Genomic DNA, 14,270 nt, shown 5'->3' with positions numbered 1-14,270 from the left:
CTGAAGACTCATCGCTGGATTCTGCTGTACTGTAAATGAATGCCTGTCATTTATTTGCTTAATGGTAGGATTTCATTAGTTTAAAGATATGTATGTAGTATTCTGAACTTTGTATTCCAAACTGGTCAGAGCTTTTAAAGCCACCCTGTAATAAGCAAACCATTTGAATTCCTGTTGAAGGTGAAGTCTTGCCTGGATGCCATCCAAGACTTTCAGCTCAGTAAAGGTGGGGACTGGGGCTGTGTGTTCACTGTACTGTTGTGGAACCTCATGAGCACTCTGAAGGTCTTTGTGTCTACATAGGAAAATGACACATTTGTATAAGAAACTAACAGTCCCATCACCAGAAGAGGCTGGTGTCAGCTGTGAAAGGCAGCGTGTAATCAACTCACATTCAAAGAGAAGTGTCATGGTTAGGGTCACAGAGGGTAAGAAAGCTCCTGAGAGGCCACAGATTTTATGTTGAAGCCTCTCCTTCCTCTGACAAATGTTTTTTGGCCACTGTATTAGTTGGGGCCTTCTAAAAGGAAAGAACTGCTAGAATAAATGAATATATATATACACACATATATACATATGTAAATATATGTACATATATATGTGTATGTATATGTATTTTATTTTAATTATGTATAATTATTTTAAATATCTCTATGTATATATTTAGGGGATTTATTAGATTGACCTGTAAGTAATCACAATAATCATTGTCTCACACTGGAGAGGCCAAGAATCCAGTAATTGCACAGTCCTTGAGGCTGGATATCTCAGCGGACTGAATCTGGAACTGAAAGCCTGGAGGACTCTTGGGCGCTGCTGGTCTTCATTCAGTTGGACTCTAAAAGCAAAGCTTCCCTCTCTCACATTCGTTTATCCCAGCTGCCACCAGAACATGTCACCCACATATAGGTGGCTCCTCCTGCTTCAGATAATCTGACCAAGAAACCCCCTCACAGCGGGGCTCCACAGCTTGTGTTTTGGTTGAGTCCAGATGCAGACAAGCTGACGACCAAGATTTGCCGTCAGAACCACCACTCCATGCCAAGCAGCATTTAGGTGCTGGATATGATGCTTATGTAGTCTATTGAGAAGAGATAGTCAAAAGAAGGAAACAGAAATATACAATTTCAGGAAAGAGTGAATTTAGCAAAGGAGCAACAAACATTCTCAAAAAAAAAAAAATGAAAGTAAGAGGTCAGTCGCCATCTTTATTACTGCAGGTGATGCTTTATGAATGGTGTAGTGGGCTGTTGGGAGGAACAGATGGTTGGAGACCTCCTACCAACACATTAAGTCATACTGACTGGCTCAAGAAGCACAGGGAAGTTGTTGGACTTACTGGCCTGGCATATACTCACATGAACTTGAAAGGCAGACGTTGGGATGTGTGAGAGTACAGTTGGAAAAATAATAGCCCGTGTTTTAACCTTAAACTTGGATAATTTAATAATGAGAATTAGAGACAAAGATTACCTTACAAAACTAGATACCTGGGAACTAGGGAGGTGGCTTAGTTGGTAAAAAATGTCAGCTATACAGGCGTGAGGACATACGTACAACCCCAAGAACCCACGTCAAAACTGGATGTAGTGAGGAGCACTTGTAATCCCAGTGCCTAACTTTGCTAATGCTGTGATTAAATACCATGACCAAGGCAACTTAGAAAAGAAAATGTTTAATTTGGGGACTTACAGTTGTGGAGGGATGGAATCCATGTCCATCATGGCAGGGAGCATGGGGGCGGGCAGGCATGGCACTGGAGCAGTCGCTGAGAGCTCCCATCTTGATCCACAGGCATGAAGCCGAGAGAGCAAACTGGGAATGGCCTGGGCTCTCTAAACGTCCAAGTCCTCCCCCAGTGGCACAGCTCCTCCAACAGACTGCACCTCCTAAAACCTTTCCAAACAGTTCCACCAAGTGGGGACCAAGTATTCAGACATGTGACCTATGGGGCTCATTCTCATTCAGACAACCCTACACCAGCTTTGGGAAGGCAGGGACAAGGGGATCCTAGGTTAATTGGTGAGATCCAGGTGAAAGTAAGCATTCCTGTCGTCAAAAATAAGGCAGAGAGGGAGGTAGACCCCTGAAACTGACTTCTGATCTCCTTATGCACATGTGTGTGCACATCCACACATACCCATACACAACACAGACACAGACACACACACACACACACACACACACACACACACACACACACACACGATGCCTATACTCATACCATATGCACACATGCAGTCTGCACACACATACACACACACACACACACACACACACACACACGCACACACACACACACACGCACACACGCGATGTCTACACACAGATCTGTTCTGAATGTCCATTAGCTGTCCCTCCATAGCCATTGCTCAGTTCAGAAGAGCTTCTGCTAAAGCAGAAGCTGTAGCTCTGGGTTTAAAGTTGAACTCAGTACTTCCTGCTAGCGAATAGCCTAGTCACACCCTTCCCAGGCCTCCCAGTAAGCACACCTTCACACGCTAAGTACTCTGAAGGGCCAGGTGAAGAAGGCAGGTTGGTGATGTCCTTGGAACTTGAAGACTGTCATGGTCATGAGCTCTGTGGGTTTTCTTCTTGCCTCATGTTTCTCTGGAGCCAGAGACACTAATGCTCACATGGCGAAGGCTTGTGTCCTCTACCCGGACAACTAGGGAGGGCGTGGTCGAGCAAGACAGAGGACTTTCAGACAGTTGGTGTTCTACTCCAGCTGGACACCAGAGAAAAGGAGCTAGTCCCACACTCATGCCCTGTTAGCAAAGGCTGAGTCCGAGGCCATCCTGTGGGAGTGGTGTCAGAGAAAGCAAGGTGGAAGCCAGAAATTTACCCTCTCTAGTAAAGAGCCTGTCTGCTCCCACAGAGCCAGGGGAGGCCTGTGGGGAGCCTGGATCCTTCCTCTGGTACCTAGGCAGAGGAAGACCGCTACTATCCTGCTCCCTTTCTGAGGCCAAGTGGAAAACTTGGTGGGAGTCTTTCTTTTTGTAACAGATCAGTTTCCCCAAACATGTCTGCCTAAAACAGAGTTCTAAGGGAATCTGAGACTCATGACACAGTGCAAAAGTGCCTGGATTTCGATTGAAAAACCACTCCTCAAATCAAGGATTGGGAGGATCACAAACCACGTGAGAAAACAGCCCACAGATGACAGCTCTGATCTGGAAGGATGTTAAAATGACCTGAGAAAAGGTGGAGATGTCGTTTATTGGCAGAGTGGTGGGGTCAGATTCACTTGGCTACCAGTGAAGATCCTGCTTTGATCCCCAGCACTGCAGGGGTGAAAAGAATGCCTAGAATTTTGCGACGGATTTCCAAGCAGCCACAGTAGAGAGACCTCAGTGAGTAATGAGAAGCCATACAGTGGTACACCAAGGAACCAGAAAATCTCAGCAAAGGAGGACTGAGTGGATGTTTGGAACTGAAAGATATGTTATTATCCACAATGATGAAACTTGATGGAGAAGAGCCACAGCAGAGTGGAAAGATGGTGGGACAAGCCAGAATGACAGGATGACAGGCATGACTTTAAGACCCAGAGAGAAAGCAAACTGAAAAAACAGATGGATAGAGTTTGGGAGCCTGTGAAGGAGTGATATGTACAAAGAGTTCAAGAAGCAACATCAGTCCCCCGGGCATCCTTGTGAAAGAGCCTTGTATTTCTTGGCACACAGTAATACCATGGTTGTTTTGCAAGTTGTTGTTGTCACTGGGAAAATTTGGCAAATAGTGTATGAAATCTGCCTTGCTTCCTAATTCTCCTGACTTGTTTCAAAATTCAAGTTTAATTTTATTTATTTTAAATTAGGTGTCTCTGTATATGTCTGAGTATGTGTATGCATATGAGTGCAGTACCTGCAGAGACCAGAAGAGGGTGTCAGATCCTCTAGAGCTGGAGTTATAGGCAGCTGTGAGCAGCCTGATGTCGGTGGTGGGAACCGAGCTCAGGTCTTCTGGAAGAGCAGTATATGCTCTTAACTGCTGAACCATTTCCTCAGCCCTTCAAGACTGATGTTTAGAATAAGGATCATTAATTGATTTCTCAACCGAAACGCTTCCCTTCATCCCCCTCCTACCCCATGTCAACTCCAGTGAGCTAGCCAGATTTGGTTTTTATCAGTCCATTCATTCTGTTTTTGTATTCTCATAACCAAAGCTAGGAAAATACTGAACTTAAATGATTCCAGTTTTGGTTACACAGGTGTATAATCCCAGTACTGAGGAGGTGGAGGCAGGAGGACATCCTCAGCTACGCAGAGAGTTTGAGTTAGCCTGGACTACATATGCCTCTATCTCAGAAACAAACTAAAAAAGGATTTCATTATTTCTGCAGTTTTAAATTAAAACATTTCAGTACAACTGAACCTGTCTATAGAGAGGGTTTTAAAAAAAGATATTTGAGAATATTTAATGAGTGTTTTTCGAACATTCTCTCTGTGTCTGGGGTGTGTGTTTATGTGTGTGTGTGTGTGTGTGCGCATGTGTGTGTGTGTGTGTGTGTGTGTGTGTGTGTGTGTAGGCTAGGAGATGACTCCCAGATACCATCTACATTTTTTTAAAATTTGAGTCAGGGTCTCTCTCACACAGGCCTGGACCTTGCTCACTAGGCTGACTGGCTAGCAAGCCTCGGTGACTCCCCTGACTTCACCTCCCCACTGCCAGAATTACAGGCATACACTATCATACCAGACTGTGAGGGGTTCTGGTATCAGGTTTGGGTCCTTGACAGCACTTCAGTGACAGAGCCACCTCCCTACCTCTAGACGCTCTTACCTTATCCGCCCATTGAGAATAGTGCTTCAGTCCATAAATATAGCCGAGTTTAATGCTTAACTTGCTTCAGTGCCCATAGCAACTGGCTCTTCCTGCTTCCTACCCGCAGAGCATCGAAATGAGGTTGAAAGTGACCCTGCACGAAGACCTAGGGGCAGCACTCATGGACGGTGTCGTGCTCTGCCACCTGGCCAACCACATCCGCCCGCGGTCTGTCGCCAGCATCCACGTCCCCTCCCCTGCGGTTGTAAGTAATGCCCGATAGAGGAAAACTGGCATAGGACAAGCTCTCTTTGCACAGAGTTGTTGGTTAAAGATGTGGGTGAGGTCTCTGGGAGTCTGTCCGGATCCCTTCTGTTGGGCCCCCTACAACTAGAGGAACAGAGCAAAGGGAGCCTGAGGAAGCAGCACTTCCGGTAAAGAAAGGCTGTTAAAAAAAAAAACATGTATGGGAAAGACAGAAATAACTATCTCAGGTGTAGAGTTTAAAGAAGTTACGGATCGATACACTGGTTTAAAAGCCATAGAGCACAGAGATTTGGCCCTCACAAAGGGGCCTTTGAACAGCAAGATGTCTCTTCGGAAGGCTGTCTGGTCGAAGACTTTTTCTAAGTGGACTCTCTCACGCTTTTTTCTCAGTAGGCCTTCACTAGATGATATTCCCTAGGTAGCCCAAGCTGAGCTCTCCTGCCTCAACCTCCTCAGTGTGGTCATTACTGATTGGGATCTCCTTTTATTCCATCATTGGGGATTTTGCAGTAGCCTGTGAAGGTATATAAATATAGAAAGCACCCTGAGTAACTGACCTATACAGGCATAACTCAGCTGGTTTTTCTCCTCCTTTCCCATCTCTCCTCTTCTTCCTCAGACCCAGGGCATCTGCCTGCCAACCAGGTGCTTTCCTAGTGAGCTATAGCCTAGCTCTGACCCTTGTCCTAGATGTCACAGAGCCAGGGTCAAGTGATAGAAAGCTACAGGGGCCGTTTGTGATCCCACCTGCAGGAATGGATGGATCGTAGATAGGCTTATCTTTGGAGCCCACATAGGGTTATACAAATAAGAACAGAAAGAGTTCATGTTGACAGATTGGGTGCATTAGGGAAAGTTGAGGTGCTTAGGGGCTCAGATGAAAGGTTGGATTAAGATTCCAGATCCGTGTCTAAAAGCTTTGGGCAAGTTTCATCCTGTCTTTAGCTTGATATACACCCTCCTCTGGAATAGACCTGCTCTCGAGAAGATGAAATGAGGTACCAGAGAGACAAGCCATGTAAATGAGTCACTTGCTACCATGTGTGTTTATATATAGCAGAGCCACTAATCTCAAGGTACAATTTTGACCGTGTAATCAGTGTGTCAGGTGACCACTTGTGTGAGACCCCTGCCCTCCTCCTTCAGGGAGTTCTCACTAGGGCATTTTTATTCTGCTCTGTTTTCTTCTGGCACAGAAGTTCCTTTTCTATAGTATTGACTGCTTTTTCCTTTCAAAAGTACGGCCACTTTTTTTTTCTTGCCTCAGAAACATTGGAGGGGTAGCAGTATAACGTCTCCTTGAAGCCTGTCTCTAGCAGCCTTCCTGTGGGACAGTGAATTCCGTCATTCAATGCAGCACAGAGGTCTCCAGTCTCTTCCTGTTACTGTTATTAAGAGTCATATTTATTTTTTAGCTCTGTGTATAGGTGTGTGCCCACAAGCACAGGTGCCTGAGGAGGCCAGAAGAGGGCATTGGATCCCCTGGAGCTGGAGTTGCAGGTCTTACATGGGTGCTAGGAACTGAACTCGGGTCCTCCCTTAGCCACGAAGCCAATTCTCCATGATAACGCGTGCGCTGTATGCCACGTGTCAGCTTTTCCCCCAGTTTATATGAGACATCCTGGGTTCTCCGGCTTCCAAATGGAGTGTGCACTGTCACCTTGCAAGGTGTCAGGAGACGTTAAGGATTGGGAACTCTTACACTTTTATTTATGTTTCAGGAAAAAACACTATACTTTGAAAGAGCTCTTTTCATTTTAATAATTTTTTAATTGGAAAAATATAGGAAAAAGTGCTTGGTAGGAGAAAATAGCAGAAACAGTGTCGTTCTGTTTTTACCATGAACAGACTCTATACTTTGTGTTTTTAATTATGATCTTATATCCACTATGTAGTGGTGTTTAAAATCTATGAGAGTCTAGGTTGCCAATCATCAGATCTCCCTAAGCATTCCTTTTGCTGTTAGGTTACAGGAGTCTGTCTGTTACAGCTCCTTCTAAATGCCTACTAGTAGAAATTCTCCTGTGATCAGCTTGAAGTATTTTTGTTTTTAAAGTTTTGTGTTTCTTTGGGGGGGGGGGCATGCACTTAACACAGTGAGTGTGTAGAGATCACAGGATAACTTACAGAAATTGGTTCTCTTCTTCTCCTGTGTGGGTCCTGGAATCGAACTCAGGTTATTAGGCTTGGCAGCAAGTACCTTTCCTTACTAAGCCACCTTGCCAGCGCTTCAAGCAGTTTTTGATGGACGCAGCCCTGCTGTAGCCATAGAACCTGGACCCGTGGGTGCCCACCACCTTGCCTGCCACAGTTCCTGCTCTACGCCAGGAGAATTTCATTTCTTTGTATTTTCTCTCATTGCAAACCCATCACCAGTAAGAACTACCCCCACGTCACTCTACACACTCTTGGCTTATTGTTTCCAGCTACCCCAGAGCTGTGTGGCCCAAGGTTTGTGTCTTTTTGTTCCCCTGATGTGCCCTCAGCACCAAAGGCAGCATGTGTAGAGTAGACAGCCGATACGGTCATGTCTGCACCATCGACGATGCCGAGGTTGCCTGTCCCAACCACACTGCTGCAAGCATTTTGTGTTCTGGTCTCTGATTTCCTGAGCCCCATGGGGTGTGGTTTTTAATGCCAAGCTCAGGGGAGGTAGTTTGGATAGTCATTGTCATTCACATACTGAAAGTTTTCCTTAGGAGGAGAAAAACTAGTTTCTTCCGTTTTCCCAGCTGTAAGCAAAGCCTCGGCCCCCGTTGGTCTAATTAATGTGAGTTTTGGTTGGCTACTGTGAGAATGAACCACTGTCACAGCACTGTACATGAACTATAAGTACCTGATGGCGGACAGTGGGCCCCTAGGACCACAGGATGCCGGGCTTCTGGTGCCTCACTTCCTCTGGAACCTATTCTTCTCTATTCCTGGTGTTCTCTCTGATGCTCCTGTCTGTGTGTGGCTGGGCACAGCTGTCCTGTGTCTTTCTGTGATACTTGTCACAGGGCTTCCTCTCCTACCATGAGGGAGAGTATTTTTTAGCCTCCACACTAAGTTGTTTAAGCCACACTTCTTGCTTTCTTTTTTAAGGAAATTAATAGTGGAATATTTTTTAAAAATTGGTAAGACATGTTTAAAACTTACCATCTAAAATTTTTCCTGTATGAATCAAATAACCTGTTATCCATCCACACTTTCCAGGTCATCAAAGTGAGTTGTTTGTTTGTTTGTTTGTTTTGGGTGAGGGGACAGTTAGCCTCATGGATTTTAACCCTTTGTACGGAAATACATTTGTGGTTGGAGAAAGGTAATATTTGTGGTATATTTTTAGGTGAACTAAAACGGGTTATCCAACCGTATGGCATGTGTTTTTGTGTGCATATACACAGACACTTAGAGGTGTGAGCAGAAAACCTGGCATACATAGATGTCAGCACATCAGCATGGCAGACTTGTGTCTCTCTAAACATCTCTCTTAACAAGCACATATAAAGGCCTATGTGGGCACACACAGCTCAAGAATATGACCTACAATATTAAGTTTTTTGTCTCTAGATGGATGTTTCTGGATAACTTTTTTATCTTAATATGATGTTGTTTCTGTATGTTTACATTTCTAGCCCAAACTCAGCATGGCCAAGTGCAGGAGGAATGTGGAAAACTTCTTGGAAGCATGCAGAAAACTTGGCGTTCCCGAGGTAACGTTAAGACTCAGTTCAGATGGCCATGTCTTGATAAAAACGTCATTGTAGCTGTTTGAACCATAGAATAGACATCTTGTTTTGGTTTCATTTTTTTTTCAAGTTTCAAGAAATCATCTTGAATAAGTGACATACATTTTTAGCTGGAATTGTTCTGTTGCAATGAAATTGACGTGGTTTTACATGTATGTTCAGTTCTAAGGAAAAAGGGACATCATTTTTTTTTTTAAATGTGAAATTCCAAATTTGAAACAAAAGCGCTAATATCAGTGAATTGAGAAGAATCAGTAAATTCTCTAAGCAGAAATTGCTGAGACAGTGAGTGGCCTAGGACCAGATCCATAAGAGTAGCTAAGAGCAGCAGGTCGGATCAGGGGGGTTCTTTAGCCTGGGCTGTTTGGCCAAACCTCCGATGCCATACTAATTGCTGGCTTTCATTCCCAGTGGCTGCATTTTAAGATAGGAGTCAAAGTAATGCTCACTAAGAATACAGCGATTGCTGCTGTTGTCGTTGGTGATGACAGTGCGTGGGGCGCTGTAGTTGGCTCACTGCATCTTCATTTTGTCCTTCTGTGTGCTCTAGGCCCAGTTGACAGTTCTCTGTAGCTCACCTAATTATACAGTAAATCTATAGTTAAGTATTTGCCCCTCCCCACGCCCCATCCCAGGCTCAGCCCTGTAGACATCCTTAGGAAGGCGCTCAGAGCTTTTAGAGACTTCCGTATTTAATTCAACATAACATGGCTTCAGGCTTTAGGTAGCAGCCACAAAAATTAAGATGTTCCTCATCATCGTGGTAAACAGAGATGAGTAGAAATTACATTTCTTAAGGCTTCTATGTTTCCTAATGATACAGGGATAAAGCAACTTTAAAAAAAACACCTCTCGTGAGACTCTAAGCTTGTGTACCACATTTCAAAGTGTATTGCGCCCCTCCCTCCTAGCCCCCACCTTCCTCCCTTTCTCTCTTTTACTTTGGTTTAGGGGGAGGCTAGTAAAAGGATTCCTGTGTTACTTGAGAAAAGGGAGACTACTATTACAGCGTCCTTGCATCGTGCTGTGTCCATGAAAAGAAATTGATCAATTCCATTGTTGAAAAACAAAATCTAATTTTATTTACTGCCCGAAATGTTGTGGTGATCAGTTCTGCTTTCAACTCCATTAATCTGTGCATCTGTGTCATTTGTGTGTGTCTGGATCCCAGAAACACTCTTGGCTTCAGATATTTGTGAAAATACAGTTTTCTGATCATTTGATTCTACCTCGGGACTAGTAAGAGTTCCCCCACTGTGCATTGGAACTCTCAAGCCAGTCCCAGATGATAGTGACCTAAATCCGTGTTGGAAAGCCCTTAAGAGTTATGAAGGATCATTCTTGTCACTGTCTCTTGGCTTACCCTGGAACAAGATGAAATGTGATTGCTCTTACTAAGTGAGAAAAGGAAATTAAATCACCATAAAAAGGAGCAAAACATCACAATTTCTCAATATGCCTCTATCATGTTGCCTCTAATAGTGATTGATAGTCAACTCATAATTCCCAAGAAGGGTGAAGAAAATTGAATGACACTTGCCGGAATCACATGACCCAGTTGGTTATACTTGGCTATTTTTAAAGTTGTAAGAGATTTTCAAGGTGTGTGTGTGTGTGTGTGTGTGTGTGTGTGTGTGTGTGTGTGTGTGTTTGTGTGCATGCGTGTGTATCTACCCTAATTTCCACTGGTTACAAGAGTTACCTTAGGTCACTGCTACCAGAAAAAAATATGCATAAGCAACTAAACTTCTTTACTGAGAATGTTAAGTAAGAAAAACACACTTGAATGGAAAACCAGAAATCCCCAGTTGGGAAGTAATTAGCAACTCTTCCTGCTTGGCTCAGAACAGAATGTGTTCATCTCACAAATGCATGAGGGACTGTTTCATCCAAGGAGGTGACATGGAGTTCATCTGTTGTCTGAGACTGTGTTAGTTCTGTTTGTCATAGGACCACCATTTGGAGCTACAGCCTAAAGTCGGCATAAACACTTTGTACATTTTACCAGGTACATAGCGGTAGATGCAAGCGCTGAGCAGATTCAGTTAAATGATTACGTGCAAAGTCAGTTGATGGGATGGGAAGGGCAACAGTTTTTCAAATTGTTCTTACTTTTATAGTTTATTCAATTTTTTAGAAATCTCTATCAGTACAGACAGTGTTTATTAACTACTTATGTACAATTGAACAATTGATCCTCAGAACCAGGTGGTCGTCTGTTGATTATCCAGGAAGTATGCCCAAGAGGGATGTTGTAAGGCAGCGTTTCAACTCCTTACAGTAAGCGGTTCCAGGCTGGCTTTTGTGCACACATAGTGTCTTTGGTAGGCTAGATTCAGAACTGTAGACAGTATCAGGCAATAGGGATGCTCTTGTGAGGCTGATGCTGGGGGTCAGATTTGCAGCTATCTCTGACCTCTGTGCAAGTATCACCTTGGCCTTGAGGACAGTGTTTGATGGGCTCCTGAATCATTCAGGATAGAGTCTTTGTGTCACCGAAGAATCTGAGTCTGGCTAAGTCTTGGGCCTTACGAAGCCATTTCTACATCTGGCTTCCTTTGTCGTTTCTGAGTCAGCTGGGCCCTCCTGTAGACACGTAACAGGTTCATTGTGGGCTATCATTCCACATCTAGACTACTCTAGGAATATTAGTAGTAGTCTCTCAGGTTGAGAGAAGTCTCTCACTGAGGAAGAATCAAAAATATTATCCCACAGATACTATGTGGTTCACTGGGAATGTTTCCACCAAATTTTAAATAAGTAACCGTGGTCTTAAAACCATGGGATAGTTTTTCTTACAGAGATACCTGCTTAGATGGGAGGGGGTGGCACTTGGATCAGAAAGATACTTTTTTTTCTCACTGCTCTGACCTTGCCTTGCTTTATACTCTGTTTAGAGCGAACATAGAGAAGAAAGTTAAGGCAGTGACCTAGTCAGCAGTGGGTGTGGACACCTTGGCAGGCAGTGGCCCTTCTCGCCTCCTTGGCGACCAAGTCCCTTCAAAAGGATGCAAGGCCACTAATTTTCATTCCAGATTCACAAGGACAGGCTGTTGGGTGGACCTCAGTTGCCATACCAAGTGGAGTTAAGAACAACATGGAGAATTACTTGCAGGTGCTAACACTGATTCTGTGAATATAGGCTTAACTGTGTTGGAGGTTTTCTCCTTTTTACCACCTTTTAGTATTTGGACTTGTGTTTTTGTAATGAGATTTTTCTACAGAAAGTAACAATAAGGCATTCCTACATTACACATGCTATGAAGAGTTAGGTTTTGCAGACGTGATATGGATCATAATTTTGTCATCCAATGGCAAATTGAAGCTATACTTTTGTTTTCATTTTGAGGAGAAATGAGTTTTTTATTTTCTTTGAGTTTGTCTCAGTTTCCCACAAACCAGAGACTTTAGTCATCGCTTAAAATTGAAACCAACAGTTCTTTGAAGGGTGGACATGAGATTCTTGGCATGATATTTATTTTGATTCAGTAATCTTACTGGTTTATTCTGTAGCTGGATAAGGAAATACAAACTGCCAGATTTGTTATTACACTAATTTGTAAATTCATACTTTTGGAGGAACCTACGTATAAAGTCAGCTCATCTCTTTTTTTAAGATTTATTTTTCTTTCTAATTACAAGAATGTCTGTGGGTTTGTGTATGTGACTACAGTCGCCCATGAAGGCTGGAGGAAGATAGCAGAATCCTGCAGCTGGCATTTAAGGCTGTCTCTCCATCTCCATCAGTTTTTTTCTAAGGACCATACACTCATTCATGTGAGCATCCTTTCCCTGGGGTGAGCTTCCTGCCCACCTCTGACCAGTAGCCTTCCAACCTGTCTCCAGGAATAGTTGAAATTAAATCATTTTCAAAGCAGCTTTTAAAATGAGGGTTTTAGGCCCGGTGGTGATGGCACACGCCTTTAATCCCAGCACTCAGGAGGCAGAGGCAGGCGGATCTCTGTGAGTTAGAGGCCAGCCTGGACTACCACGTGAGTTCTAGGAAAGGTACAAAGCTACACAGAGAAACCCTGTCTCAAAAAACCAAAAAAAAAAAAAAAAAAAAAAAAAGAGTGTTTTTAAAATTTTAAATACAAAGACACTTTAAAATTTTTTAAAATATATTTAGTTGTTTTTTTCAAGATGCAGACCACCTTTTTTTAATGTTTTATTGTTGGCAATGACTCAGGCAGAGAGGAAAGTTTTACAATAGAGATCTAATTTTTAATAACAGTCGAATTACATATATAGATAAATTAGCTTGACAATATTAGAGCTGCCCTCTAAGTCCATAAAATTGGCAATTCTTTATTGTATGCTTGGAGGGAATTCAAAATCCTCCACCTTTCTCCTTATCACACAAGATTGTATACCTGGTCACCAGGTTTGGGTGATGACCAACCTACTATTTCTGTGAATGTCCAATCGAAATAGAAGCATATTGATTGCATATAATGCATTCCAATTTTGTAAGTAGAACTTCTGCCTAGATATGATTAGCTCTTAGAATTTAGACTCTGTGGCACCCATAGTGTCCTCGTTGCCGTGATAAACACCCTGACCAAATGCAACCTGGGGAGGAAAGGGTTTGTTTCATCCTACAACTCCCAGGTAATGGTCCACCACTGAAGGAATTAAGGGCAGAAACAGGAACAGAGGTTGTGGAGAAACACCACTTACTGGCTTGCTCAGCCACTTACCTTATACATCCTAGGTCAACCTGCCATAACTCACAGTAGACTGGGACCTCCTACAGTCTACAGTTAAGTAGTCTTACAGTTTACAGTTAAGAAAATGCCCCGCTGACATGCCCACAGGCCAGTCTACTGGAGGCACTTTCTCAATGGAGGTCACCTCTTCCCAAGTGTGTCAAACTGACAGCAAGCTGATAACAACAACAAGCTTTGCCAGCTTGACACAGACACATATGACCTCCCCTTGTCCCCCAAATCTCTTGCTAATGTGACAGTATAACACTTAGTACTTTTTTTTTAAATTAATTTATTTTTTTATTATGCATACAGTGTTCTGTCTGCACATATCTCTGCAGATCAGAAGAGGGCACCAGATTTCATTACAGATGGTTGTAAGCCACCATGTGATTGTTGGGAATTGAACTCAGGACCTTTCGAAGAACAAGCAGTGCTCTTAACCTCTGAGCCATCTCTCCAGCCCCAACACTTAGTACTTTAAAACTCCCATAGTCATTAAAATGTTCCAACACTTTGACAGATGTGGTGGCACATGCCTTCAATCCCAGCGCTTAGCAGACAGATGCCTGCATATATCTGTGACTTGGAGGCAGGCCTGGTCGATATAACAACCTCCAGGCCAGCCAGGGCTATGTAGTAATAAGATCTTGTCTCCAAACAAAATTTGCTTTAAAAGTCAAATGTCTCTTTAATAGTACAAAGTCCTTTAACTGTGGGTTCCTATCAAATCAAAAGTAAGTCATATGCTTTTTTTTATTTCAAGAGGGAAAACCAGGGCACAGTTATGGTAAGAGCA

General features: G+C 43.3%; 1 protein-coding gene across 5 annotated transcripts in view; it reads left to right on the top strand.

Annotated features, from left to right (window-relative positions):
- Lrch1 (leucine rich repeats and calponin homology domain containing 1) overlaps positions 1-14,270 on the top strand; it is a 197,454-nt gene that overhangs the window by 165,480 nt on the left and 17,704 nt on the right. For all 5 annotated transcript variants that reach the window (XM_036199044.1, XM_036199045.1, XM_036199042.1 and 2 more), the window contains 2 exons: positions 4,895-5,032; positions 8,649-8,726. In XM_036199044.1, coding sequence (XP_036054937.1) covers positions 4,895-5,032; positions 8,649-8,726 — 216 coding nt within the window. The remainder of the gene's footprint in view (positions 1-4,894; positions 5,033-8,648; positions 8,727-14,270) is intronic.

The sequence above is a fragment of the Onychomys torridus genome, chromosome 9 (assembly GCF_903995425.1).
Source record: "Onychomys torridus chromosome 9, mOncTor1.1, whole genome shotgun sequence".
Classification (NCBI taxonomy): Eukaryota; Metazoa; Chordata; class Mammalia; order Rodentia; family Cricetidae; genus Onychomys; species Onychomys torridus.
This window is presented reverse-complemented; position numbering and strand designations above follow the sequence as displayed.